At 40.4% G+C, this 27,227-nt stretch overlaps 1 protein-coding gene across 2 annotated transcripts in view; it reads right to left on the reverse strand.

Moving 5' to 3' along the window:
- her6 (hairy-related 6) overlaps positions 1-27,227 on the reverse strand; it is a 70,124-nt gene that overhangs the window by 26,432 nt on the left and 16,465 nt on the right. For both annotated transcript variants that reach the window (XM_017413337.3, XM_025005346.2), the window contains one exon: positions 26,519-26,627. In XM_017413337.3, coding sequence (XP_017268826.2) covers positions 26,519-26,590 — 72 coding nt within the window. In that variant the 5' untranslated portion in view covers positions 26,591-26,627. The remainder of the gene's footprint in view (positions 1-26,518; positions 26,628-27,227) is intronic.

A 27,227-nucleotide genomic window follows, 5' to 3' on the forward strand; every position in this document is an offset into this window, starting at 1 on the left:
GACTGCTAAACCACCTTATATCTCCATCAACAAGGAGACAAATTGCTTCAGCAAAACTGCATTTTGCTTGTAAAAGTGCATTATTATAGTTTTTCCCATTTTCACCTGCAGTTTTTTTGGTGTAGATGAATACATTTCTAAACAGCAGAAATGCAGCAAAGCTTGAGTTTATATTTTCATGTGGAATATAGTTCTTTTTTTAGTATAAATTCATGAACTGACAATAGGTTCCTGTGATAGGTGGCTGCCAAAGTTGTTTGGTATGCGAGATCTAAGTGTGCTTTAGATACTCGTTCTTGAATTAAACCTGTAGTTTTTAAAAAAATGCTGATCAGAGGAGTAGACACAGAGGAGAGCCACTGTTTCCTCTTGTGACGCCTGATGGAGGAAAATATCAATAAAACTAGAATTGAGGTTATTTCTGTTTGTCGTGTTAGATACAGTGGAGTGAAATCACTCATTTTGCAGACACTTTTCTCAAAGGGACACCATTCAAGCTCTGTTTTTGCTCTATGAACATCAAGGTCAGATTACAAAGAATTATATACAAAAAAAAATTTGCTTGCACCTGTTAACACAAGCACAACAATCAGCAGTTCAGACGTTCAGACAGTAATGACAGTTTCAGGATTTCTGTTAAACAGGAGGAAATCAATGTGTTTTCTTCTGTGTGCATCCAGTATCTGTGCATAACGTGTCACTGATTGGTGAGGAAAAGGTTAGTGAAGCTGATGACAAAAAGTGGCGTCACCATAAGTTGAACAAGTGTTTCCTAGCGGGTAATAATCCGACCTAAAAGAACACTGAACGGAAGTAGAAAAACTTTTCACAGTGTTTTGTTTAAACACACCCAACCAAGATCTGGAGACAGGATGATGAAACTCTGCTGTTAGCAGGTGAGATCCCCGTTAGCACACAGGTGCAGCTTAAGATCAAAGCACAACTGATGGAGGAGTATTTTAAGGTGTTGCTGTTGAGCATCTGACCTGCAGTGATGTCAAATTATTATGGGTGCCTTTTTTCCCATTAATTAAGAGGAAAAAACTGCAGGATGCAGATGTTTGAAAGAACCGGGAGGTTCTGTGGCCACTGAACGCAGGTGAGGACAGTTGGGTTTGAAATTAATTTCAGTGAATTTTAAATTTGCTGCACGTGTGAGTGGGTGTGCATTAACTGAGCTTAAAAGGCAAGTATTGCAAATTCATGAAAAACTGTCATAAAGTAGCAAACAAAAATCCGCAGAATGTTTTTTTCTGAATCCGATGGTAAATGTTATGAAATTAAAAATTTGTAAGCAAACTTTGTAAACGTCTGCCAACTATCACGTGGAAGAGTCATAAGGGTATGAGAAGTCTGACAGCTTTGACATATTGGCATGTATTTATCCTTAGATTTGTTAACTATGCAGATAAAAGTTATTTGTTTACATTGAGTACCTGCTTATCAGTATATTTGGAAACCTACTGGAGTAAACTCTCAAACTGAACCATTTGATGTAACTCAGGATGACCTTTTTATGTTTGATTTCTTGGTTTGCAAAGAGTTTCTTTAAAGAAAACATTTTGATTTCTAGCAAGAAATATGTTTTTCTAAAACAAAAAATCTAAAGCTTGTATAAAAACATTTTAGAGAACAGTCAAACGAGTGAAGCAGTGAATGTTAAAGACAAGGAAGAAAACACTTACACAGTTTCATGTTTTGGGCTGAAAATTGACCTATTTTAGAAAATATTTTTTATTCAAAAGCCAAGGAAGGACAAAGTATTATTAACAAACAGTCCAGTTTATATTGGTGCAAAATCTAATAAATGAACAAAATTTAATTTATTATATATTCTTAAAAAACAGAGTAGCACTTGAAAAATGCTTATTTTTTATTGTCTCTTGAGGGAATTATAAATTGTCCTGGACTGTAAATCTGTGCTAAATCTTGTAAAAACAGAAGATATATTTATCAGTAGTTTTAGGTGCATATGCAAATACATGTTAAATACCCTGCATTTGTAAGTGCTGTATTTCAGCAAAAGTGAACAGAATATGTGATTATTTTATTTTATTATTTTCCAAGTTTAGCAGTTTTTCCATTTTTTATACTTTAGCAACAATGAAATGATTGAATCACTGAAATACATGTGGAGAGGAATCAAGCTGCATGAAAACTGAAGTATTTTACTATTGTCTTTCATAAAAATACTAAAACAATGTTCATCTGCACAGGCTGAAACTTGCCCTGCAGGCTCCTCTAAAGCTCACTTAGCAGTCCTACCAGATGAAGTGTGGCTTTTAAAAGCTGCGAGGGGTCAAGAGAGGGCAGATGATTTACAACAGGCAGGGGCTGGACACGCTCAAACACCAGTAAATAACTCGCTGAACTCAGTTTAAACAATCTCAGTTGCCACTGTTACCCATTAATTGGACATTAAATCATGACATCATAGAAATAGCCGAGATAACCTAAAAATTTGCTCTGGGGAGGTTGGTAAAAGCAGAAACTATTTTTTCCCTTAGAGCTGAGGTCATACTGATAATGTAGTGATGAGATCAAGGTTTTATATTTACAGTATGTGATAATGACTGGCAGCTGTGATGGTGAGTCTTCAGGAGGCGGTTACGCTTATGACTGAGCTGGAAAAAAAATAATTAAAGAGGTTTACAAAGCAGATGAGGACAAGGCAGTCCTGGAAGCAGTGGGTGAGGAGAAGCAGAAAAGGGAGGAGATGCTGGGAGGAGGGAGGGTGAAGGGAGGCACCGCAGTCATCTTATCAGCCCTGCGAGCTGCGAATGATCTAAGTGGGCTGAGAGAGTCAAGGAGGGCCTTGTTGTTCCCTGCAAGACTTGTGCTTTATGGCATGCTCCTGATCTCTATCAGTGTGGGAAAAGACTGGAGGGCCAGAGGAAACGTGTGTGTTTATGTGCGCGTGCGTGCATGTCTGAACGTGTTTGTTTAGCTTGTGTCCAGTTTCTGCCACTAAAGCAATCAAGTGGGCAGAGGCTTGTGTGCATGAATGTGGAGTGTCTATGAGAGTGTGTTGTTTCTTAGTTTCTGACACTAAAGCAATCAAGAGGGCAGAGGCTTGTATGTTTAAGTATGTGTGCCTGTGTGTGTGTGTGTGTGTGTCTCCGATAAGGACTATAAACATCATCTAACAGCAGGCGAGTAGGTTCACTCACACTACACAATAAGACAAAACATTGACCCGTCACAAGTATAACCAACCTTTTAATTCACACAAACACACAGTGTGAATATCAGGTCATAAAGTAAAATCTGCTTCTGTGTCTTCAATTTAATCTAACGTCACTGTCATTCCACTGCTTCAAGCACTCAAACTCGTATTGCTCACTGTGAGCTTCAGTCATGTGAGTGTCTTGTCGCCAGATGGCTGTAAAACAGTCTGATCACTCATTAGTAATGTCCTGTGATAAAGGCTCCAGACTACAGCGACCATTCATCTCTACTGGCTTTAACTGCCGCCAAAAGATGCTCACACTGATTTTACTGGCTGAGCCCACTTAAAGTCAGCCAAAACTACTGTGTGTGTGCGCACACTCCAACCTTCTCAACACCCACTGCTCTCTAGATGCCAGCTGAGTGATGCACACTCTGTCGTGTCTCGAAAAATACGCAGTAAGGTCTGGGGGTGAGGAGGCCACAGCTAAATTGGTGGCACGTTTAGCTATTAGTTGAGTCACAGATGAGTTCATAAGGAAGACGCACTCGAAGGAGGGGGGAGGGGGGGTGTCACAGGGTAAATCATGCTCCATTTTACAAATGAATTTAGCTGCGCTTGGGGAAACTGACGCAACACACAACCCAGACTCAACCAGGCACCAGACTCCACGGTGACACAGTGAGTCACCTGAGCAGGTTGGTAGACAGGCAGCCCGGGGCGAGGCGACGCGAGATGAGTGTGTGTGCATGCCTGGCTCCAGTGATATCATCATCAGGAGACAGCAAGGGCCGGGCAGTCTGATGGACGGCACACTCCTCTGCCCCTGTGATCGAGCCACCTTTCACCCATAATGACCATCTTCACACTACCTCATAAAATATTGACAGGACAAAGAAATTAGATAAAAGATGAGAAGAAAGAGTGATTAAAACTGGGACATAAGCAGCCAGGTCTTGGCCTTGTGTTAGACCAGCCCCTTGAGTCTCTGTGGGAAAGAGACCTGGCCTGTATTCAGCAATCAGTAGCCATTTACACACTAAACTTAAAGTGGACAGAGACATTAAACAGTCATTACATCAATAGTATGGATGTATTATGCTATAATGGTGTACTTATTGTTTTATGGGCAAATATAACCACAATGAATAGCAGCTTTCTAAGATAAAGGTATCAGGAGGATAAAGCCACATTTGACAGAAAACACAGACAACCTAAACTTATCTCTTTGTTACAGAAAGGAAAAAAAAATTGACACTGTTTAACTAATTATTAACTATGATGTTGCAGCTCTAAATTACAGACAGCAGTGTCTCATTGAAGTTTTTAATTACCTGGTTATAAAACCGAAGCAGCTTCAAACTTAATAGGTGAATCAACTGATTTCCGCCACAAGAGCTCCGTTTCAGTTTCTTAGAAATTTGGAGAATTTTTCCAGCATGTTTGGGATGCTGCATGGTGTGTGGAGGCAGGCATACCTCTGTGCAGTTTAATTGCTGCAGGTGCATCTCATTGCCTTCCTCCCTGAAGCTCCCTAACCAACATGTGGTACGCCTCTGCCTGCTACAGAAAGGTTCAAAAGAGCAATTAAGGTGTGGAAAAGGCAAAACTGCGAAGTGGCAACTTGCTCAGGTATCAGGTAAGAGTTAGCTTGAAGAACTGCTTTCCTTAAAGATTTGAGACACGATTACTATATAATTTTGCAACGCTCCACAGGTCTTCTAAAAAAAAAAAAAGACCTACTTTAGAACAAGAAAGCCTGGATGATAACTGATATTTTATACCACAAGGAATTACTAAAATAATGCACAACGTTTAAATGTTGCATGAAATCCCACCAGCATTATCTCTCAACTTTGTTTATCACACTTGATCTCTACAATAATCATGCTGGCACTAAAATGCAACATGATCATCCCCTTATTTTATAAAATTTCAACAATGAGCAGAGCTGTATGAGAAGGCCCTGCAGTAAATTATTTTATTTTAACTTGTTAACTCAGCTCCCACCATCCTCCTTCCTGTTTGCATCACAGCACCCAGCCACATGACCAGATCTTATTGCCTTTAGCCACAAGTGAAGTAAAGCCTCAAACTGGAGCATAGCCAGGGGAAGACCATAAAGCAGCCGCATGGGTCACAGGACTCGGCTCATCATCTCATTGTGGTATCACACACAGAAACCTCTGTCTGTCACGTTAACATGAAATGCCGGTCATCTGATGCACTGTCAGTAAGTGAGGTGGCTGAATAGATAAAAGCTTGAATGAGAACCCCTGCTGCTACATTGTAGCCTCTCCACACACACCAGGTAATGTGTCACTCAGCTTAAAAGGTGTTAATGTGTTTCCCACCTCCAGGCTAAAAGCAGTGGTTTGCGTCACAGCTTCCTTTTGCAAACAGTGGCACCCATTTTATAAACTGAGCTTTGTTCACCTAAATAAAACCCTCAGGCTTCTCAGCAAGGTTGATAAGAGGTTGTTTGCCTGAAAGTATGGTGTCACCCAAATTTACAGCCATGGTCTCATGATGTGGAAAACATTGCATTTAGTTACAGTTTATTTCCAAAAGTCAGGTAACTATGAATTACAATTACTATTAAACAAATTAAGTGATGAAATCACAGAAAATCACCCATGAATTGTCTAGATGAGCCAAGGTTTTAGGATAATATTAATTCAAATGTTGTAAACAGGCCAGAAAATCACAGCAACAGCTCTTTTCTTACACATTTTTAGGGCCGCATTATTTCGTGTCACTACTTTCTTTGTAGGGGCAAAAGTTTGTACACTTTTAAACGTGAACAGATTAGTGATCATTGCACAAAAGCATCATGATTGTGTACAGTAGAAATAACATTGTCGAACACACTGCCTTAAGCACATTGTTAATATCCTTTCTTTCAATTTGCAGCAATATAATACTAAAGAACTTATCTATATGGTGCTAAGCTGTATAAACAAGCAAGTATGACAAACAGCAGCACAACAAGTGTGTTTTGTGTAACAATGCATGGGAAACACTGAAGGAACTGTAAAAAACATCAACTCAAATCATGCACAGCCAACGGTAGACCTAAAAGGTCCATAATTTTGCATACACCTAAAATTTTGTGGCAAACTAAACTGTCTTCGAAAAAAAGGTGTCCTGTCGCTTTTAATTTTGCCACTTTACATCAAGACTTTCATAACAAAAAAAGACCTTGGAGTTTAGTTCTGATATGCCAACTTGTCTTCTCTTTAAGCTGCTCAACACGAGTTGATCTACTGAACAAGCTAAAACATTCACTTCTCGTGTAAATACACACAGTCCCACCTCTTCATTAAAGCTTATTTTCAGGACGGTGATGCAAATTCGTGCAAACACCAATCCAAAGAACATTTTCTAGGACAACTGAAAGCCCAAACAGCGTGGCAATTCTCCAACAGCATCAGCCGATCAAACATCAAATGACCCCTACCCCTCTCACATCTGTGAAGCTCGGTCTGGACTTTGCATACTCTATCTAAAACTCTCCTTAGACAAAAGAGCGCTGCTTCTTATTGTGAGAGTGACAGAGTGACAGAGAAAGCAGTGTGTTGACACAGAGGCTGAAGATAGCAGATTGGCTCATGTCTCACATCTGCCCTTCATACTGAGGCTGCCGGTGTGGCAGATTTGAAGAGGGATCGAGGTCGTTCTCAAGTGGGTTGAGGGCAGGCTGAGGTCAGTCCGCTGAACACAGAGTGATTAAGAGTTGGAATTAAGAGGGAAGCAGCAAACATCAAAACAGAGGGAGAAACCTATCCCTCTGTGTGAAACGAGTTGGGCGAGATTAGTTGTCCTCAGTGTACTGTATTGTGTGCGTTTCAGCCCCCACCTCTTCAATACGCAGTCTGAAACAGTGTGGTTTGCCATTTTCAACAGTCAAAAGACCTCCCTGAAAAAAAGGGAGGGGCACACACCCTTTCTTTAAAAAGGTATAGCAGTTGCTCGAATCCCTTATATCTATTCTTCTTGGCAGATTGTACTGGGAACATTAGCATGCAAATAACTGGTTAGCCCACGTCTGAGTATTTAACACACGACTGACACCACCAAATGAAACAAGAGTGAAACCAAAGCTAATCTAATAAAATCCAAATCTACTCTTATGTTTTGTTTTTTGTAATACCTGTCTTGTAAACATTGCAAATTTCAATAAAAGAGAAGTTAACCATTGTTGTCTTTTTATCCAAAAAGTCTTAATTTTCTCTTTAATGCTGAAATGAGTAAATCACAAATGGACCTGGCCCTAAAAGATTTAATTTGCCTCTAAACAGAGATTTAAAAAGGGGCTAAAGTATCGTCATTCAGTGATTATTGCAATAAAAGACAAAAGTTTACCTTTGAAACTAGTTTCATTCTTACAAGCAAGGTTCGCACCGAGGTTATGGGTAGCTGCAGTGGCTGTTTTACATTTCAATTGGTGCCATAATCTCCAAGTCCCCATCATCACCAACACAAAAACACTGGGATTCCCCTAATTCAGCCATTTAGATGTGCTAATGAAGAGATTGGCCTACAGCCTGTTAGGTTTGCACTATCTCTGAAAATGCTACATAAGGTTGAAAAGTACATCATGGGGTTTTTCAAACTGTTGCTTTGTTTATGTTTCTCTGCTTATTTCATTGTGTTTTCTGTTTGGAAAATGTTATCATTGTTACTTTTGTGTGTGTGTTTTTTCCTAAGGAATTTTTTTTGTCTCTGTCAAACACCTTCACAAAACCTACAAAAGAAGTTTAGTCTGTCTGTTGTGACGTGATTCTCCTCATTTGATGTTTACTTGACACAAGGGTCTCAATGTCAGTTCTTTTTAATCAAGAGGAAATTTTTGGTTTTCACAATGAAAGATGCCAAAGAAAACTAGAAGGTCCTTTAAGTTAGAAGCTTTTTTGTGGTGGGAGAGGTGTGCTTATCTTTAAGATGTCCACTTAATGACCACTTAACAGGCCTCTTTCTCCCTTTTGGTTTATCTGGAGTTTCCTCCCAGTAATGACTTTGTCCCTTTTCTGCTTCATACAACAATAAAACCATGTCACAACAGTTTGGGTCTTTGAATTAGCATGTCCACAATGAACAGTGAGCTTTTAGGGTTAGATCTCCTCACTTTACAGTCCATCAGGCCCAACTAGTGGCACAACTGCTCTGCATAAAGACCCACCTTTTTACATTTCTATGGAGCAACTCATTAGCTAAGTAGAAACCCCTCTTTCTTTCTGCACGTTGCCTCTTTGTCAAAGGGCAACTCTTTGTCTCTTCTAAATGATCCCACACAAGGCCCATTTTCTGGTTAATACATATTTACAGCCATGTCAGGTTTTTGTGGGAATCCTGTAGTTTTATTTAGCAGGCCATCATTCGAGACACCGTAAACTCATTACTAAGCTGTTTAGGGTAATTGTCTAACTGTATAGTTGTTGTATTTGTGGAGCTGTGCGAGTCAGCATCTTTGAAGAGGACAGATGGCTAGACAACACATGCTCGGGATTCCCAGGGACAACCTGATTCATTTGTAAACCTGACTCACATTCTGTTTCTTATATGTCAACTGGAGCATCACTGTCCACTGAAAATAAAGTACACAGAGTATCTTTAAACATATTCTTTGCTAAATTGTCCTCATTGGGAAAAAATTGGGCACCTGAAAATTTGGATGTCTAACTTTGCTTCAGAGAGTTCCACTTCATATTCTTTGCCGAGTATATAAGAGTGCATGTAAGAAACGGGAGGAAAAAGTTTGTGTGAGCCTTTACAGTTGCCTCATGGGGGGATAGGGTCACAGTGAATTAACAGGGCCAGCTGTGATACCACCTGAAAGGAACATGGAGGCAGACAAAAGAAGAGACCCCTGTGCTACCCCCAAAAGACAAAAGAGACAGAGACAAGAGGCTGAAACCACATAATCATCTCACCATCTACAATGGTCAAGCTCCTGTAACAAGCGGGATCAGGGGGGTGATCTGCAAGCAGCTAAGCCAGCTGAGGCCACAGGTTTCAGTGCAAGCCATTAATTCCACCCTTCTTAACATGCAATTAATTTCCCTGACATGCAGGAGCTCAAAGCTTTGAGATAAGAAAAGGGCCGATTCCCAAACCAAGATTAGAGGTGAGGCAGAAAAAAACCCTCCACTGAGCAGATGTTTGCAGGTCAAAGAATTGACAACAGAAGAGTTCTTAATGAGAAATGGTAAACTGAGACCAAAGCTGGAGTCAAATATAATAACCTCAAATCACTGTAGCATAAACAGAGTTAAACATTCGCTACTGACTCACAAGTGACTGAGTCTACCAAACATTTTGTTAAAACATACAAAGTTTTTCAGTCTTTTGTTATTGTTGACATTTAATTAAAAGATCTGTTGGACTAAGTCAGGATTTAGATGTTATTAAAGTCTCAACAAAAAAATGAAACAATGAAAGTAACCAAGCTGAAAAAAGGTGGTCCTGCTGACTTTTCTAGCTGAGTTTGTGACCAGAGCTAATGCTCCTGTGAACTTAATTCAGCCACAAAAGTAGCCAAACTATGCAGATAGCTAATTACTGGTGAAGTAAAACCACCTGCCAGTAACAGAAGGTGATCCAGAGCTGTATGACTTGTCTTTATCCAAGCAGAACCACTGGTGCTGGATTAGTACCCTGGAGTGCAGACATCCTCTTGGCTCCCCTTGTCTTGTGGCCTAATGGCTACCCTGCAGGGCATCATGATTTCTGTCTGCAACCAGACNAAGTGATATTTTATGTACAAGTTTATCTAGATGGTTAATATTTAGATTCTGAGTATTAGGATGTATTTCATGTATTTCACAAATAATCCTTTTAAAAGATATTTTTCTAACTTTTGGATTGTTTGTGAATCACATCACAGAAACTTGTAGTTTGAGCAAAAACAGTTTTGCAGCACGGAAACCATCCATTTTACAAATAGTCAGGGGAAAAGCTAATACAGTAGATGATAATAATAGAAGGCAAGTGGCATAACACACAAAAATTATATATATATATATATATATATATATATATATATATATATATATATATGTGTGTGTGTGTGTGTGTGTGTGTGTGTTTTAATTGCTTTCATGGAGAGAAATTCATGACCTAGTCAGCTGAATCACTGAAGAAAAAAAACTTTTCTTCAGTGATTCAGCTAAGTTTATGAAGCTATTTACGGTAACTTCTGAAGCAATTTCCTGATCAACAAAAGCACTAAACCACAAGATGCTCCCAGTGAATATTGTATTTGTTACATTTTGCCATAATCACATTAAGGGCCAAAGTAATGACTGTCCCCAACCCTCCATCCTCCAAAGAAAACATCAGCCTAACACAGAATGTATCAATCTTAGACAAGATCAAAATATTCTATAATATTTAAACAGTAATGCAGTTCCAAATCAAGATGACCTTTATAAACTCATCTAATGGCCTGATGTAACTTTGTACATTCATCCATCTCCATATACTGGCACATACATGAAGGCTGACAAAGCTTCGCCTGTGGGCCACGGATGAAGAAGAAAGTGGTGACCTGGGTTTAGTTGATGACTGATGCCCCACAACCAATCGATTTGCCAGTGAGGGTTAGAGATAAGAAGCCAGACCCTTCGTCTATGACCCCTCAACCATCCATCTCTGTCCTCATCTAGTACTGCTGAATGTTTGGCACTCGGTTCTTCTATTAAACTCTCCTCCGCTGACAAAGCAGGCAGATGCTGCCATCAGTTCGTCTGTCCAGATTGGCCTTTTAGGACAAACCACACACACCTCCCTCTCTCTTTGCAGCTTGGACACTTTGGTTCATTGCAGAAAAAACAGAAGACATAATACCAACTTAGTCTTTTTAATGTGGCAGGTTTCTGAACTAAACTTCCCCAGAGATGAGTAATGAGATCTACTGGCATGCATTGAAAATGCTTTAACGGCAATCCAGGGGTTTAAAAACATAACACAATGGCCGATTTCATAGTGAGCTCAAAATGTTGGACTTTGTTAGACCCTACTTTTGTTTCTGCCACAGGAAATTTCCTTCTTTAATATTTTTAAGTTAGCACTAAAAACATAAATTAGTAAAATAACTTATACTAAAAATGATTTTCAGAGAAACAAGGCAGGAAAATAACGTAGCTTAAAGAATGGGCACAAAGTTATAATTTTGTGGAGAAAATTGTAGTAAAGACAAAGACTTGTGGTTGAAACATTTAGATTTTTAGAATCAAAATGTACCAAAAATAACTACTAAATACCTACTGCTTATTAGTTTTTCCACACATTCAGATTGCTTGAAATTATTTGTTTAAGATTCTACATATATTTGGAAGTAACGCAAGGTGTATGAGAAATATATTTTAAAAAATGAATGAGGAGTGATGAGGACCACTAAGTTATAATATAATTTGTCTTTGAGTGTGTTTGTCAGCAAAAGAAATCATTAACTACTGAAGATATTTTAATGAAACTCCCAGAAGGAAAATATTGTATGTACATGTACAACTTAACTTTTATTGTCCGATTCAAATTGTCCTGCAAAGGGAATACACCTGAGCAAACGCAGCTATAACTCAGTCAGTTTTACACATATTAAGCTAAAGTTTGGTGTGTTATTAGCTGAGAGTCAGCTCCACTACATACACTGAGGACCAGCATATCACACAAGATCTTTAGGCTTTGGCATGTAAGAAAGCAGGTGATATGCATTCCTACAAGGAGTGCTAGTTTCACCTTTGTTTTTAGCTGATCCATCTCTTATGGTACCTCTACACTGTATCATAAAACACACCTAATTCAATTGCAAATTTTATCACTATGGAAAAGCTGGGACATATTTAGTAGTCATAAAACACACCACATTACTATCAACTGCTGTGTACTCTATAATACATTAACATTTAGATCCCAGTCCCTAGAAGACACATTGTGAGAGTTCAGATGAGGTGCTTGTCTTTCCCAAGATGTTCTGTAATGTAAGAACTTCTAGATAAAATTCACTTAGCTTCTCTGCAAACCCAACAACACTCAGCTTGCTCCCCATACAAAAGATTTGCCTAAGCTGCCTGTCAGTTGGATGCATTTGTGCACTGTGAGTGTAACTCCACAGGGCACGGAAGATGTTAATTGCGTTAAGCTGGAGGGGGTCTCCTCAGGTGTATTTGTTTGGATGAATGGGGAGGATGACACCTGTGGGAATGCACCAGTATGACAGTAGTTTACACAAATTCAGGCGTGGGAATCACCTCTTTATCGGCACACTGAGGTTCAGGCATCATGGGGTTAGCATCCTGCAGAGTCTTTCTTCGATTAGTCTAATGTTCATAATTATGCTACCAGTGTGAAGCTTCTGTTGTCAACAAAACAGAGGTGGAGACAGAGTGAAGAAATGTCAGCAGGAGCCTGGTTTTGGGCCGTCATCGCAAAGAGCATAATGTGTCACATTTGGTGAAACCACAGAAGGTTTACAAATGCAATAATGAGAAATGAGTGTTTTACAACACAGATGAAATGAAGAAAGAGACTCAAATTCTGTGTAGCTGAGCTTCTGTTAAAATGGGGTTTTCAGTTAACTTGACCCAAAATATCTGAATTACAGCATTAAAAACTTTCAATGCACCACCTGGGTTAGAAGTTTAATACAGACACAAATAAGAAACATCTGTGGTGCATTTCGCAGCGGCTTACGATACTTTTGCCCGCTTTGGTCAGAGGCAGCCATTCGAGTGGTCAGCGTGGAGAATTCAGTGTGCTCCATCATTCTGATAGCTGTGTCCAATTGCATTATGCCAGAGCAGCAGGTAGCCCTGGCTGGCGAGGTCGTTGCTCTAATGGCCTCACCCCATTGGCCCAAGGGCTTCGGCTAAGGTTCATGGGTCAGGGCCTTGTCCGGACACAGGCTTGGCTCTTGGCCAATGGGTCGATTTGGTCAGCAGTGGTGAACAGACAAATGATTTATAGAGGTGCTGGATGAAGAGAATGCCAAGAGGCTGCACCTAAATCTGGACAGAGATTTAAAGTTTTAAAATGCACAATATGTTCATCTTTTGCCTAAAGCACAAGTCCTTGACTTGAACTTTTGACATAAAAGATTGTACATATATTGTCAAAAAATAGATGCGATTAAGTCATCTTTTTATTTTTCCTTTGCATGTTTCTCCTGAAACCTTCTGCTAATGAACAAAACCTGGGCTAGATCCCATCTTTGGCAATGTGGTTTTTATACAAACTGTTGCCAAGAGTGAAATCTGTCATGTTGTTGCAAACTGTTAATCGCTAGCCAACATATTTAAGCAATTCCATCAATTGAGGACATTTTAGAAATAGGTTTAAAGACTCAAAGGTTTTCTGATCATGGAAGACAGGCAAGCTCTGATTGCCCCGAAGGGCATTTTGTTCTTGTTAGGGTATTGTGAACAGATGGACCTCACCCAAATCAAAGATGGCATTTGTTTTCTCATGTTGGATGATTTTAGGGCTGCAGAGTCAACTCAAACAGATCCCTTTTAAAATGATCTCACAAAAAAATCAAATCAAGAGGACATTGTGTTATCCAGGACTTGCTGATGACTCACCGCAGTCTCATTTAGCAAAACCAAATGACGAGAACTTTAAAATGATCAGCACAACAGCTAGATTTTTTTTTTATATCATCACAGAAAACAAACATTTGGTTATGACGCTATGCAACATCAAGGGAGGCAGCTGGCTGGCCCATGCTACAAATAATGTAAACCATGAAATGAACAAAGCGTGTAACTCTATATGGTCATAGACAATCTATTGAGCAACATTTCCCACATTCAAGAAGTCATAAACCATCCTGTGACTAGTGGAATGGCTCAGCATGTGGTTTATTTTTGGGGGACACACTTAAAGGTCAGGCAGCAGTCCACAGGAGTCCGCGGATCTATTCTCTGGGCAGAACAACCCGTTGCCATTTGAACGTGGGTGGACATTTTATCTCCGCTGGCCTGAGAAGCTGAGGCCTGTATGGCCATGAAACCTTGCTGCCCTTTCAGCTAATTGTTCGTGGGTTGCTTTTAAATTTATTGACAGTCTTGGTGATATAGTGCTTCTATTGTGCACTCCTGCTTTTGTGAACAGCATTAACTATGGCTCCAGCGTCCCAGCTCTTGTGCTCTGATGCTGACCAGAGGCCAGAGAGCAACGTGATGCCCAGTGGGAGCGCCCTCTCCGTGGGCAGGAGAGAAGACCTTTGCAGGTGCCTCAGTTCTTCTCTTAGCAACGTCCTGCTGCTCAAAATTTGTTGTGCCCCTGTGGGTGTCTTTCTAAAAGTGTCAGTTGTGGGGCCCCTGATGAGAGATTTGTTGATATGATAACTCAGTTAGGCTCCAGGATGGATGACATGGTGACAGAGAGCAAGTCTGCAGCTCCCCTGGAGGTGCTGACTCTTCTCCTTAACCTCTCCTCAGGAGATTGCCGTTTTGAACAAGTCAGGCATGTGGCTCCTGAAAGCCTTTGCTTAGCCTTCAGTAATCATTCTCCCAGGCAAAGCAGTGAGGTTCACTAACCAGGCAAAGAATCTCAATCCTTCTGATAACTTAAATACACTCCATAAATTTAGAAGACTTGAAACAAAAAGAACCCACTAATTAAGAGCAGTAAATGTGAAAGATTCCTCTTAGGTGGATTTACCATCAAAAATGGCCCTTCTTCTTATAGTCTTAATTGGTCGGGCGCCATTTTCCAATTAACTCTAAAATTGCTAGATGATCACTGTAAATTGGCACTACATATCAGCATCCAGCTTAAGGTGGAGTTAAAGATAAAGTTACTGAGTCTGTAAATCGGTAATTAATTTTAAGCCTTCAAAGCAAAGCTTTTTGGGCTGCTCAGGAAGGGATATGGCATGAATCCCAGGTAGTTGGACGGGTATTATCAAGTAAGTATACACTGATGTGCTCTCAACAATGCTACACTTTTGGAATAATCTCTGCTCAGTGGTGTCAGCGTGGGTTACATTATGAACTCTTTTTACCCGGTAGTTAGGTTAGGAGATTCCGGGTGGATTTATATCAAAAGACCTGTTTTCCCAGAGTGAGGCGGGTAAAAGCTCTGGCATATCCACTCAGGTGTAACAGGGTCAATCTGTAACCTCCAGAGAGTTAATTAGAGATAAAGTGGATGCTAATGGAAAGGCCTTGCTTTATTCACACATTCCAACACATGATTTGTACACAAAGTCTGTTTGGTGACAGGTTGTACAAATTCCATTTTAACCCTATTGAGTGTTTTTGTAGCACTGCACACTCACAGAAATGACTGTTCCTTTAAATGGAGGTTTGTAAATAGTCTTTAGCAGATATGACTGTTTTTACACACACACATTTATTTTTTTACACAAATATAACAATTACAAAATGAGACGCAGAGGTCCAAACAGGATCTTGCAAATCTGTATCATATTAGACAGATCCAAAGATGATATTAGATATACAGCTGGCCCACTTAGAGCTGCTGCCCAGTGCTGCAAAACTAATAATTCACACATTCATTCTTAGTTTTGCACTTCCAGTCACAGGTTAAAATGCTTTGACACAAACTAACATAAACATATCTGGTTTGTCGTGACATCAAAGCTCTGATGTACACAAAGTGGAATGAGAGGTCAACTTTAATGAGGAGCCAAAGCTCTGTTTTGATCTGTGGTGGAAAGAAGCTGGAGAATATCACTGAGTGCCAGCTCATCACCTCTGAACCACTACAGGAAGAGACAGCGTGATCCTTCCCATCTGTTCACAACTAGGAAGCTCCCGGGATGAACCAAAGAGCTTTACTATTCAAGCTAACCATGGACGTTATGCTCTGTAAATATGATCATTTAAAACAACAAAGTGACTCTTCACGAGTGAGCTGCTTTAGATGCCGTTTTGTCACCAGCACCAGTAAGGTGCCAGTTCTGGGTTAGAACAGGTGTCAGATTATTATTGGATCACTTTGAAAATGTTTTAAAAACTAATCTTTTTTTTTTTAAAAGAGAAACTGAATCAGCCTCATTGTTATGAAAAATGACCGTTTAGTTGATCTTGTTAGTCGTCCACATTTTCTGATGCATTTTGGCTGTAGCCAGCAGAAAGTTGGCACCAATTAGGGATCAGTTTCCCCCCCCACAAAAGCCAATTTTTTATATTTTTTTTGCTGTGAAGAACTGGTTCAAGATTAGTCACTGGCTCCAGATCAGCACCGGAACATCCACGGTTAAAAAGCAGTAAATGAGTATCCAGCTAAAAGAAAGCAGGACAAAGAGCCAAACCAGTGATTCATTCCTGCCACCAAACAATGGGGCACATTCACTCTGAGCAATAAAACTTCTATAAAAATGTTTCCCACTCCAAACAAAAAGCACAGAAATCTGCATTTAGGGATGCTCCACCTGGTCCCCAAATAACCAGAGGCTTCTGCTTGTAGAGATAGTGGCTGGGAGAAAAAAAACAAAAAAACAAGGTATTGATTTTTGAGAGTGACCTCTGGCTCTGAACAGGAGTGAACATCAGACAATGACTGGTTAATGTGCTCTGGTTATCAGAGGTCACACATGTGATGGAGGAGAAAACAGTAAACCCCCCCTCCCCAGAAAAGTCAGACAAGTTTCTAAATTATTTAAAATAGTAATGATTTCCTACAATTTTAAAAAGAAAAAGAGAGGTAACACGTATTTTTCAGTGCATAAACAAAACAATTACAAATCTGCAACTCTGCTCTTACAAAATTTAGAAATGCATAAAAATTTTCTCTTTTAGTAAAGGAATTATGCATATTTAACCGCTAATTTCGAAAATAATTGACCATGAAACTCGAAATAAGGAAAAAACTGAGAATTTCTGTGTATTGGTAACATCCAATGTAGACATTCACAACTGGAACAAAAAAAAAGGTAAACACTAGAAGTGGAACAGTTGTTCGACTTTGCTTGAGCTTCTACGCAAATTAAAACCTTCAAAACCCATGCATCAACACAAACTTATTTTCCAGAAGGATAAAAGAGACTCTCGCCACCCTCCCACCTCTCACTGCAACACTTGCTGGTGTTTTCACACTCACTCAGTCACAACACTTCAACTTGTGGTGGCATGAGTGACGCAGGGAGGGATGTCATCATTTAGCATCAGTCTCATAAACGAGATGAGTCAAAATACTGTTATCATTTTTAAACAAAAAGAGCAGTGTTAGAATGAATTATTTTCCTCTTAGAGCCAAAAGGTAATAGAAGCAAAAGAAAAAAAACACCTCAAAACTCTGCTAATGACACATGCCAACATCAACATCTGAGCTCAAATAAGATAAGCAGATTATCAGCACTGGATTCACTAAGTAACTGCAGCTGCAACGAGACAGAAACTGAACATGTGGTGCTGATTTAAAATCAATTTGTGAACTATTAATGGATTTACAAGCCAAAAAACAAAAGCCTAAAGAGCATGGGATTTTGCTGGAGTTTAAAATGTTTTATTTTGCATGTGTAAAAGGCTTTCCTGAAGCTTGTTAATTTATGAATGTTATACAAATAAAAAGTTATAATTTATTTTCTTAAAACATTTGGTAGGATTAACAAACACATACTCATATCCTTCATCAGGACATGAAGGGACATCTCTACAAAGAGTTGGAACTACAAAAAAGATTCATGACAAGATCTGAAAAAATAAAAATTGCACATTAGCTGGAAAGGCAAACTGCAAATGAGCCTCAGGGAAGCTTTCCTATCCTGACAGTCACAATAAGAACTTGCATTTAATTGCTTTATTTTAGTCATCAACAATACTTTTTTTTCCAAAACAGTGTAAAAACTGCAAAATAAGTTTTTAAGTCTAATTTCATTTTCCTGTTAGATTTTTTAATTTTCCTAAAATCCGCATCTAAAAAAAAAAATCAGCTAACTAACTTAGCAAACTTTTCTATACCTAGCAAACTTAATCCACTCAGCAGAACAAAGGAGGAGCAGATGTTCAGTTTGAAATGTTGAAGCTGATTTTATTCTAAATCACCTCCCACACTCAAACTGGTGACTTCTGAAAGCTTTTAATTTGAAGATGGGTACTAAAATGCTCACAAATGTTCCTCTCTTTGTTTATTTGAAAATTTGCTTCAACGCACTCCAATTTCAATCATAATTTGTCTAAATGTTGGTCACGGGGGAGCAAATTTTGGAGATAAGGCTGTTATTGCGAACAAGTGACAAATTCACACTAATAACGGAGTTTGTGGACACCAACAGTCTGGCACTGAATGTCATGCATGACTTTACCACCTTTCATCCTGCAGCAACAAGTGACTATTTCAGCAAGTACTTCACCACAGACGTCAACACTGATGAGTAGATCTGACCCATTAAACCCACCATCATGATCTGCTGGTTTAAAACAGAGGCAAACCATGGCAAAGCGCAGCTTTCAGGAACTCAGACAGCACAGAGGTGCAAACAAAAGGCATGGAATTACAAGTCTGATGTAATACAAAATGTCAGATTAGGGATTTCTTTGTGGATTGTACAGGTTTGAAGCCCAGCCCAGAATGTAGCAAATATTTTCTCAATGAAAGAATTTCCACAATTGCTGTAAATATACTTTGACAGACTGATCTTTCAGTATTAAATCTACACAAGCTATAAAAATATAAAGTCAACTCCTGTAGGCACAAAGGCTCTGCTTCCCAGAACGTTCAGTTCTTCACCAAGGAAAATCAGTTTTGCACGTCTTTCTCACACATGTAGACCCAGAACAGACAGAGACAAATCAACCATTAGCTGAAGCCAGTTGCGTCTCAGGCACGCACAAATCTGCTTCAAATGCACATAAGTGTAAAACCCAATTGGTTTTCAGATTTTGCACTAACAGTACTTATAGCTGCCAAAGGCAAATTTTAACTAAATCATTTTTTTTCTTGGCCAAGTCTCCTTTCATGATCTTTGTTATTAACAAAAGCAAAATGAGCCATTTTAAAGCTGTATTTAAAGACTTTAGCTACTCATATCATCTATCAAAGACATTTTAGAAGTGGGCTGGCTCTTATTTAGTGTTCAGATGGCAGAAACAGAACAACCTAATCACACACAGGCAATAACACATTTCCCTCTGCAGCCGCTTTAAAGGACCTCACCAAAGATCCTTGAATATAACTAAACGATCCAACACACACAAGTAGTGTAACAACGCAAACTGGTGAATCAAATGCAAATGTTTCTATTTACTGTTTAGATGAAAACAAAATCCTGTCTTCTTTAATTTAAATAAGGCAAACCAACAATATCTACCAGAGACTAAATTCCTCCTTTAGCAAATTAAACTATTTTCTTTACCCAGGGGATGGCTTTTCTGTGGGTCCATCCTAAATGAAGGATTTAGACAAGTTAAGGCTTGCCCCAGAATGGACACATGTTCCCCATTGTCAAGCTAACCTCCTTCCCAGCCAGGAGATCAATGTGACCCGTCAGAAGTCACCCACTTGCTGTCAAAGCTCAGAGTGATGTTTTAGGAGAGCAGGGGTTTGGAGTGGGGGAGGACAGCAAATTATGTTGAGGAATCTCATAGGGCTGTCTGCATTTTTGCATTTTAATTTCAGAGGTGGTGTGTGTGTATGTAGGGGGTCATGTTTAAGAACCGAGACCCCCTGAAGGCAAGAGCCTGCAGGTAACACCAGCTGGGGCCAGATAAGAGGTGGCAGATGTGGCAGAAACTGCATGTTGGCAACAACTGTTGCTTGTTGTTTTCATGAATTTAAATATATTTGCTTCCTGGCAAATTATACGAGGAAGAAAATAATTCTATAATTCTAAGTCAGACAACAACAACAACAAGTTCCTGAACAAATTACACTAAAAGATAAAATATATTACTTTTTGATAGGATTGCCTAAAATTAGATTGTTCCAAAATAAATGTGCAAGTCCAGCAAACTGATGATTGTTGACTCCAATCACAAGTGTAGAGAACATGTTTGTTTGGGTGCAGAGAGTATGACGGACAGCTGCCCCTCCTCTAGTCCCGGTCATTGCACCTGCTTCGTTTGTCGACTCAGCTGACACGCGTTTCTCTTTGCAGCCCCATGCCGTTCCCTCCCAGTCAGAGCCCAGAATGGTCCCAACAAGCAAACACATTCAGGGCCCTTACATAAAGAGCTCACTGACTAGTATAAAAAAATTATTTTGTTGATGAACAAAGGATGGGGTAAAAAACGACAGAAGATTTGAAGAGGATGTTCAAGTAAGACCTCTGTGGAGTGGGTACAGGATGCCATGAGGCAAACTAGGAAGGGAAGGGCAAAACAAATCAGCATTGCATTATCTGACAACTCAACAACGCTCTAACAGATGAGCAAAACTCTGGCAGGAAGGAGGTTGCCAAGGCTGAGAGGATTGATTGGCGGCCAGAGGGGGCAGTGAGTGGGCAGCTGTCAGTCATCCAAAGATGCAAAACCTGAGGCACACCTGTACACCTTAGCATGGGGTTGAATGACTCATTTAATAAGGGGATCAATACACAATAGTCTGAGGAGTAAAGTGGTATGTATGTGTTGCTTTCTGCATTTAAAAAAGGCTGAGGGCTCATAGATCCCCTTTAGCAGAGTGAATCATAGGCCAACCTGCATTTTATGGCCTAAAGATCGCTTTTGTTACACCAACTGTTGATACATTGAGTAAAAGCTGCAATTAGGCTCAGCAGAAACATATGGTAGCTGTTTTACTTTAATCTCATTATTTTCTGTTCACAGTCAAATGATAAAAATCTAAATTATTTGAAATTATTCTCTCCGAGCACAACAGGAGTTCATAGCACAGTTCAGACATAATGTCACAACTTTCAACCTGAAGATTTATAGTACATCAAGGTCACTTTGACAACACATGTAGTTGTCACATCAATCATTTAACACTAATTCACAACACACACTGCAGAAATTCCTTTACTTTAATTCATGGAGACATTAAACATCATTCTGGATTGTTGCCCTGTGGCGTTCCCACTCAGCAGGCAGATAAAACAAAGGAACCCATTCACTACTGGCTGAGCATGGGTGAACAACTGTACAACAGGAGTAGGTGTGGGAACGCGAACCATCCATCCAGTCCACATCTGCAGCACACTTTTCCCCCCAGAGTTGAGGAGGCAGCTGTTGTTCGGTAAACTCTGCCGTGCAGCTCCCTCCTCAGTCAGAGCACTTTTCCCATTGTTAGGATGAAAAGCGCCGCAGCGGTGGTGGCCCCAGTCCTCAGGAGCAATGCCTGGCTGGAGCTTATTATGGTTGGGCTTGCCCAAATAAACACACCGGGACCTCGCAGCCACAGCTGTGGGCCTCTCCCTGGCTGACCTCCTCTGCTGTGAGTCCTCCACTCACAGAGAAACGGAGGGAAAACAAGTGAGGAGGAAAAGAGACAACTAGCCCGAGCCAAGGCTCGCAGAGGTTAGAGAGGCCAAATGCTGCTTATTATCAGAGTCGGGTCTTTCCCACGCCTGCAGGCCTGCAGCCGGCAGCATGCCCACTCGCCAGAAACGTGTTTAGCCAACTCATCTACAATCATCCTCCCACCGGTGGAGGGGGGGATGAGGTTGGGTTTCTCACTGCTGAGCAAAGATGAAAGTTTTTTTCAGCGAGTTTTTGTGCAAAGACTGTCAGGTTTATAACTAAGAGGGCCTAAGGAATGCAGGACGCCTTTCTTCTTTAAACTTGCAGCTCTCAGAATGGATGAGAGTGTGAATCTGGAGTTTGACAGCTGAGTAAATTGGACTAATGGGCTGAGCAGACTGAGACTGGAGCGAAGGTCACGACGTGGCTGGTCCTACAGCCATGCTTATGGGGATAATTCTTCGAACTACTTGTTTACTGCAAGAAATGAAAGCATTCCAACAAAACACACCCACCTGCTGGCATATAAATATTATGAAGGGTTTGTCTAAAAATGACCTACAGTTAAATACTTCTTTGTATTGGATGAAATTCTGACATTAAAATGTGATCCATACGAGTTTGTTTTATAGGTTTTCCTTGCATGAACAAGATAAAGCTCATTTATTAGAATAATAAAGTAAGTTTTTCTTCATTTGACATTTCCATGGTAAGTCAGTAATTTAAAGTGAAACATGTATGTTCTGGAGCTGCAGGGAAAGCAAATAAATATGCACAGATGAGACTTTTCTGTGTATTTTATAATTCTTGAAATATTTAAGCATCTTTAATAAAACAAAGATAAAAGAAGAGTTTTTACTAGATGAAACTAACCAAAATGATAACCAATGAACAGAATATAGCAATGACAAAGTATTTTGATCAATTTTTTTAAAGTTTGAGTTAGATAAACTTAAATCACAGATTAGTTGATTTGAACTGGATTTAGAAATTTAAGATTTTAAAATGAAAACCTTTTTAAGAATCTGTTCAGAACTGAAGCATCCTCTAATCCTGAGATGTGTTGCATTAAGTCCTAATTTGTTAATGGCTGAAAATTGAATTGGACATGAGACTCATTGTTCAAGTTTTCCTTAAGAAAAAAAGAGGGTAATCAAAACAAAGTGCAGATTAGATTTTCTTAAAATCATCTCAAAACAGTTTGTTATATAAAATGAAAATAACCAACCTGATTCAAAGTTACAAACAATGTGAAACTAAAAGCAAACATCACCTGTAAAACAAAATGAAGCAGTTTGATGGCACCAGTCAATATCAGCATTATGACTGAAATACTTCAATGACTTTTAAAATGTGTAGAGGTAGACAGTCTTCTCAAATTTAGACAAATTTGGAAAATCTAAAACAATAACAAACAAAACCACGGAGGTTTATCTAGTTTCTGGATTGGTGAAACTCCTCAAGTTCTTCACCGAATCACGATGCATTCTGGCTGCATTTGAGACCTAAAAATAGAAATAACTTACATAACTGTAGCCTAAACACGTATGTGTTTGCATTTAAAATGTCAAAATTGCATCTGATTCGGAAAAGTTTTAGACAACTGCTGGTATTCCACCACCCACAGAGCCAAACACCCACTGCTGCCCACTGGATTTCATCCACTTACAAACCCAAACACACCCTCAAACTCCTACGCATTCATCCAACCGCTCACACAAACACACACACACATCCATCAGCACTGATGAATAGTATTCCCCCCACCCATACACACACAGACTCATTCTCTAAAATATACAACAGTGGTCCTCCTGGAGACTGACACACACTCCGTTTGCACTGTCAGCCTGATACAGAGCTGAGTCAGCAGTCGCCCACTTGTTTGTGTGTGTGTGGGAGCCTCCAGCAGCACCCGAGTGTGGGAGGGAGGAGGAAGGACTCCCCTGCTGCGCCGGGAGTGGACAGATGGGCAGAGAGAGCTCCTGGGCAGGTAGTCATCCCTAGAATGTGGGGGCATCTTAGGGGGAGGTCATGCCAGGGGCTGGGGCTGAATAGCTTACAGAGAGGAACCAGAGGGGGGGGGGGTGCCATTGTCACTACAGGCCCCTTCTCTCCTCCAACCCCCGCTCCCATCCTTTATGCAGATGCATCACAGAGAGATTGCCGCCCACAAACACACCTGCAGGAAAACACTGAAATGAATATGAAGCATGTCGGCAAATGGACCGACATCTGTTATGTGAAGATACACAACCGTCCTCAGTGAATATGAATTACATCGCTCCAAATTTCCCACTGAATTAATCTGATCTTGGTAGAGCTTTTTGAAGCAAAAACAACAGCTTGCGTGTTGAGTACCTGCCAGGCTCAGATCCAGCTTTACTACTAAACACACAAGTTGCGTTTGATTCACACCAGATTTGCCCTTCTTCCAGCAACCAGGGCAGCTTATAGCTCAAACAATAACTAAAGCCAAGAGAAAGTTCACCATCATAACAGGAAGAGAGAAAGATCAGGTCCAGTTTTTGGTTTGGGCAGCCATCACCACAAAGTCACAACAAAACTTGATTCAATTCAACAAACTATTTGTGCCCCAGGGGAAATTAAAGTACACAGGACAGCTATATGTATACATTAGATACAGCAAGAGTTAAAGCTCTAGCTTTGCCAAATCACCCACCTTTCAAGACAGTTTTAAACAACAATCATTTTTTGATGAGAAGGGACAAAGTTGTAGCCATTTTGGTAAATGACATTCTTATATGAAATGTGTTAGCACTCATTATGTATTGATAACTCAGCTACTACCACCGCTCAATAACATTAAAACAGACTGATTTATAGACATTTCTGCGTTAGCTGTGGCAGCCATCTTGAATGGGGTTCATTTTAAAAGTCAATCAGTTGTAGATCTACACCTGATGATTTCTGAAAGTTCCATTACAATCCGATTAGTAACTCAAGAGATATTTTGCTAACACGACAACAAACATGCAAAAACAGTTAAACATTTTCACCCTTTTGCCTTTGACATCAGGCGATAAAAATCACAGAATGGAGTCAATAATCGATGCTCATGCAGCTTGAGCTGGCTCTCAGAGAGGTACTGAATATACAGCACAGAGTTCATTCTCAGATGAGCCTTGTCCAAGAGCTGTGCTGGCTCCTCTTTCTGTTACTCCTCGCCATAATTTAATTAAATATGATTATTCAGGCCCAAATTGTGAGTTAATGGCTGCAGCTGAACTCAACCAGAGCAGAGGAACAAGCAACAGGAAGGGTGAGAGGTTGAGAGAAATCAGAGGAAAGAGATAAAGGTTGCGACTTGCCAGAGACTCCGTCTGGGCTCGGCGGCGGAGCCTGATGGCACCATGTCAGTATCATTACGTGGGTGTGTGTTCAGGAGCGGTTTCACCCCAGACGGACGTGACATACACATTCAAGCGCGTGTCATGAGGCCACCCACGCTTGACACAGGGAGAGCGCCAGGCCCTGACACATGGAGCGTGGTGAGGCGACAAGTTCGTCAAGAGACAGATCGGTGCCTCCTTGCCACATGTCAGTCACGTCTCACCACCCCCCTCCACCACCACCCGTCATGTGAACATGCACAACTAATCACTTGTGTTTCAAATGTACGCAACTTCAGGACAAATCTGCTCTGGCTTGCATTTATGGCAACAAGCTGCAGAGTCAAATGACAAATATCTGACCTCCTCTGAGTATCAGTTTATGTTTCTAATCAGGATGATAGAAAGCTCCTGTTGCACATGCTGTCACTCTGTATCATTTATCCCAGCATCATGAGCAGAACTTGTTTTTCACATTAAACACAAGACAAGGTCCAGATGTGGAAGCTGGGCCAGTGGATGATAGTGCCAAGTGTTATTCTCCCTACGCAGGACCCCTCCACTCTACAGTACCCATAACTGTGAACTGACAGTCCCCCCTAAAATGTTCCTTGTGGTTTCTTTTTGGTTGCAGTGGAGCCTTGTGCAAATTCTTAATCACTCAGCTTTAATGTTTGTCCCAAATGGCAAAATAAACTGAAGGCACACTTGGGCAGGCGTCTTGAACAAGCTAAGGAGGAGAGGAGGAAGTTTCCAGAAATAAACCAGAGCTTGCTGTAAAATCCAAGCCAGTGGGGTGGGGGGGTCGTGTGTGCTGGATTTCAAAGGGAGCCCGTAAAAAGAAACAATCTGCTTTTCACATTTGGATGAAAGAGGCAAATGTGGCTGAGATATCAGGCCGTTTCCAGATTGGGGCGCTATCGCCAGTTCTTACGGTAACTTGATTTCTGTTCATGCATGACGATTTATTGCTGCTGTTAAATCAGCGGTTCTCAGTACTGCAAGAAACGTTAAAATGATGAAGGTCTTCATTTCTGCATTTCTAACAGTCACTGATTTTGCATGTTTGAAATTCAAAATAAGACTAAACTGTTGGCTGCCATGGAAATCTATTTTTAATGAAACAAACATGCATACTTCTTGTTTTTGTGCAATTAACAATCACCTATGAAGGTTTCCCTCTGTTAGAATGTCATCATCACTATGCAATACCTGCACCCTGGCAGTCTCAGAGACCTCAGCTCCTGAACCAACACACCGATTGGGATAATCTCTTGTCAACATGTTGCTGATCCTGGGATTGGGTTGCCCTGATCTCTCCTCTGCCTCCCTTCCTTCCCTCATCACTGGGTGTCTTTGGGCTGACATGGGCCCTACAAAGCCCTAATCCATCACCTCCTGTCAAGGAAGACTGCGCTGCAACACCCCCCTCGTGGGCCCATATTAGCCTAATCCACTGGTCCTGGCTTCCATGAGAATGCAGCGCCCACATGGCCTCACCTCGGTTCTGTTTACTCATCCCATCTGAGTCAACACACTTTCATGAAGGGCAGACGCCACAGAAAAGAAGAACACACCAGGAAGTCTCTGAGCCCGTCCCGAACTACTATCAGCAGGAGATGCTTTACCTTGGGTGATGATGCAGGGGACCCTCCGGTTTGGTAATACGATCCCTGAAGCAAACACAGGTCCTCTGACATCTTCGTGGTCCTGTCTGTCTACAGTGATGGCCCACATCTGTCAGGAAAAGACAAACATCTTTTATGATCCAAACAACCAACAAAGCATAAAACAAAACATCATCAATTGTAACCAAACCTTTACTTTAAAAAGAATACAAGCCAACAGTTAAAAAAAAAACAAAAACAAAACATTAACAAGGAACATTATTCATAAAGCACTTTAGATCGGCAGGTGCAAGCAATTTCCCTAATTGCTGCAACCAGGTGATATTAACAGTTTCTGATGTTTGCCATGTTATTATCTACACTCTTGCATGCATATTTCTACTGGCTCTAAAGTGCTGTTTGAGTTAAAGCTGCCTTCATTTACCTCAGTGACCAGAGACAACACCTCCCTCTAGTGGTGGAGGTAAGAACAGCACTAACCTACAAAAGCTGAAGCATCTTCTGACTAGTTTTAACACATCTAACCTTTACTTGTTTAAATAAAGTTAGTTTAGCCGGTTAATATTCATAGTTTTGATTAAACTGTGTTGCAAAATGCAGTGATTTGCAAATTTCATAAAGGATATTTTATTCCCAATGGAATATGGCAAACATATCAAATGCTCAAACTAAAAATTTGTAAATTTTTTTGGGGGAAATTATAACGGCC

Source organism: Kryptolebias marmoratus, linkage group LG24, assembly GCF_001649575.2.
Source record: "Kryptolebias marmoratus isolate JLee-2015 linkage group LG24, ASM164957v2, whole genome shotgun sequence".
NCBI classification, from domain to species: domain Eukaryota; kingdom Metazoa; phylum Chordata; class Actinopteri; order Cyprinodontiformes; family Rivulidae; genus Kryptolebias; species Kryptolebias marmoratus.